The sequence below is a fragment of the Humulus lupulus genome, chromosome 5 (genome assembly GCF_963169125.1).
Source record: "Humulus lupulus chromosome 5, drHumLupu1.1, whole genome shotgun sequence".
Taxonomy (NCBI): Eukaryota; Viridiplantae; Streptophyta; class Magnoliopsida; order Rosales; family Cannabaceae; genus Humulus; species Humulus lupulus.
The window spans coordinates 162,337,243-162,339,189 of record NC_084797.1 but is presented as its reverse complement, the minus strand read 5'-3'; the positions used below and the strand labels follow the sequence as shown (position 1 = coordinate 162,339,189).

General features: G+C 39.3%; 1 protein-coding gene across 1 annotated transcript; it reads right to left on the bottom strand.

Moving 5' to 3' along the window:
• Positions 1-684: 684 nt before the first annotated feature.
• Positions 685-1,086, bottom strand: LOC133779631 (uncharacterized). Its single transcript, XM_062219570.1, has one exon. The coding sequence runs from the start codon at positions 1,084-1,086 to the stop codon at positions 685-687; it is 402 nt and encodes a 133-aa protein (XP_062075554.1).
• Between the last annotated feature and the right edge of the window lie 861 nt (positions 1,087-1,947).

Sequence of the window (1,947 nt, the reverse complement as noted above, 5' to 3'; positions counted from 1 at the left end):
TACGGAAATATCTCTGGTCGATAGGCGAGCACCATCTCTGCCACGCATTGGCCATGTGTCGAAAATTCTTGCCACGTGATCAGCAGCTGTTTTTTGGATAAACATATATATTATTAGATATAATAATTTTTTTTTGAATATATATATATGTATTAATATATATAGTATTGTATATAAATATAATATATATATTTTTCGAATGAACGACCTAGAATTTTTGCCTGCCCAGATTGCCACCTTTTTGCCTAAGTTTTGCTTTAGTAACCCAGATTTGACGTAACTCTCTTTTTTTTTTGAAAATATTTGCGTACATTTTGCTGAAGCAAAACTCTCACAAAACCATCAGACCCCCAAAGTTACTACCAAAACACATTTGCTTGCTTTCTTGACACCTGAAACACCAAAATACACTTAAAACCACTCCAAAAACATCACAATAAAATGGAATTAAAATCACAAAAATAAAAAATAATTCAAAACACTTATATATATTTTTTCTTTTCTTTTCTTTCTTTTTCTCCTCATTTTTTTTCCACACTTTTATTTTTCACCTTCTTCTTTTTGGCTGGTCTTTAAATTAGTGCCTGAATCACTTGACAACCCAAAACAACCACAGCTTGAAGGATCCTCCAAAGTAATGGAGGTCTTCTTGCGGTCGACCTCACCTCCCCAAAAATGTTTCAGTCATTGCCCATTCACTTTAAACTCCCTTCCGGAAAGATCCTCACAAACATCTACTGCTCCAAAGAGGTAAACTTTCACCACTGTGAATGGGTCAAACCAGCAGGACTTCAACTTGCCAGGAAACAACTTCAAGCACGAGTTGAAGAGAAATACTTTTTGCCCCTTCTCAAAAACTCGAGCTTGAGTTTTCTGATCATGCCACCTCTTAGTTTTCTCCTTGTACAACTTAGCATTTTCATAGGAGAACAACCTCATCTCTTCCAGCTCATTTAACTGTAACTTTCGAGCTTCTCCAGCAGCTTGGAGATCCATATTCAACTTCTTAGTGGCCCAATATGCCTTATGCTCCAAATCCACAGGAAAACGGCAAGCTTTCCCAAAAACCAAATGATACGGTGACATTCCCAAAGGGGTTTTGAAAGTCGTTCGATAGGCCCAAAGAACATCATCCAATCGCTAAGACCAATCCTTTCTACTATGATTCACCACTTTCTCTAGGATTCCCTTGATCTCCCTATTGGATATTTCTGCTTGACCATTGGTTTGGGGGTGGTAGGGGGTGGCAATCTTGTGCTTCACACTATATTTGGCTAACAAAGCTGCCAAAATCTTGTTCACAAAGTGGGTGCATTCATCCTTATCAGTGCCCTTGGAGTGCCAAAATGGGTGAACACATGCTTATGTAGGAACTTCATGACCACCTTGGAATCATTAGTAGGACTTGCCACTGCCTCAACCCACTTAGAGACGTAGTCAACTGCCACCAAGATATACAAATTTCCAAATGATGGTGGAAATGGCCCCATGAAGTCGATTCCCCAAACATCGAACAATTCCACTTCAAGGATGCTATTCAAAGGCATTTCACTCCTTGCCGAAATATTTCCAACATGCCGGCAGCGGTCACACCTCTTAGAAAATTCATGAGCATCCTTGAAGATAGAAGGCCAATAGTACCCCGATTGAAAAACCTTAGCGGCTGTCCTTTGTCCACCAAAATGTCCACCATAAAGAGCTGAATGACAATGCTCAAGTATGCTTGAACTTCATTCTCATGCACACAATATCTCATGATTCGATCTAAAAATTGTTTGTACAAATAGGGCACATCCCAATAATAGAATCTCACATCATGAAAGAACTTCTTGAGCTGCTACCTATTCAAATCAGGTGGCTGCAAACCACTCACCAAATAGTTGACAAAATCAGCGTACCATGGAGTAGTGATTTGGCTCGCAACCAACAATTGCTCATCGTGAAATG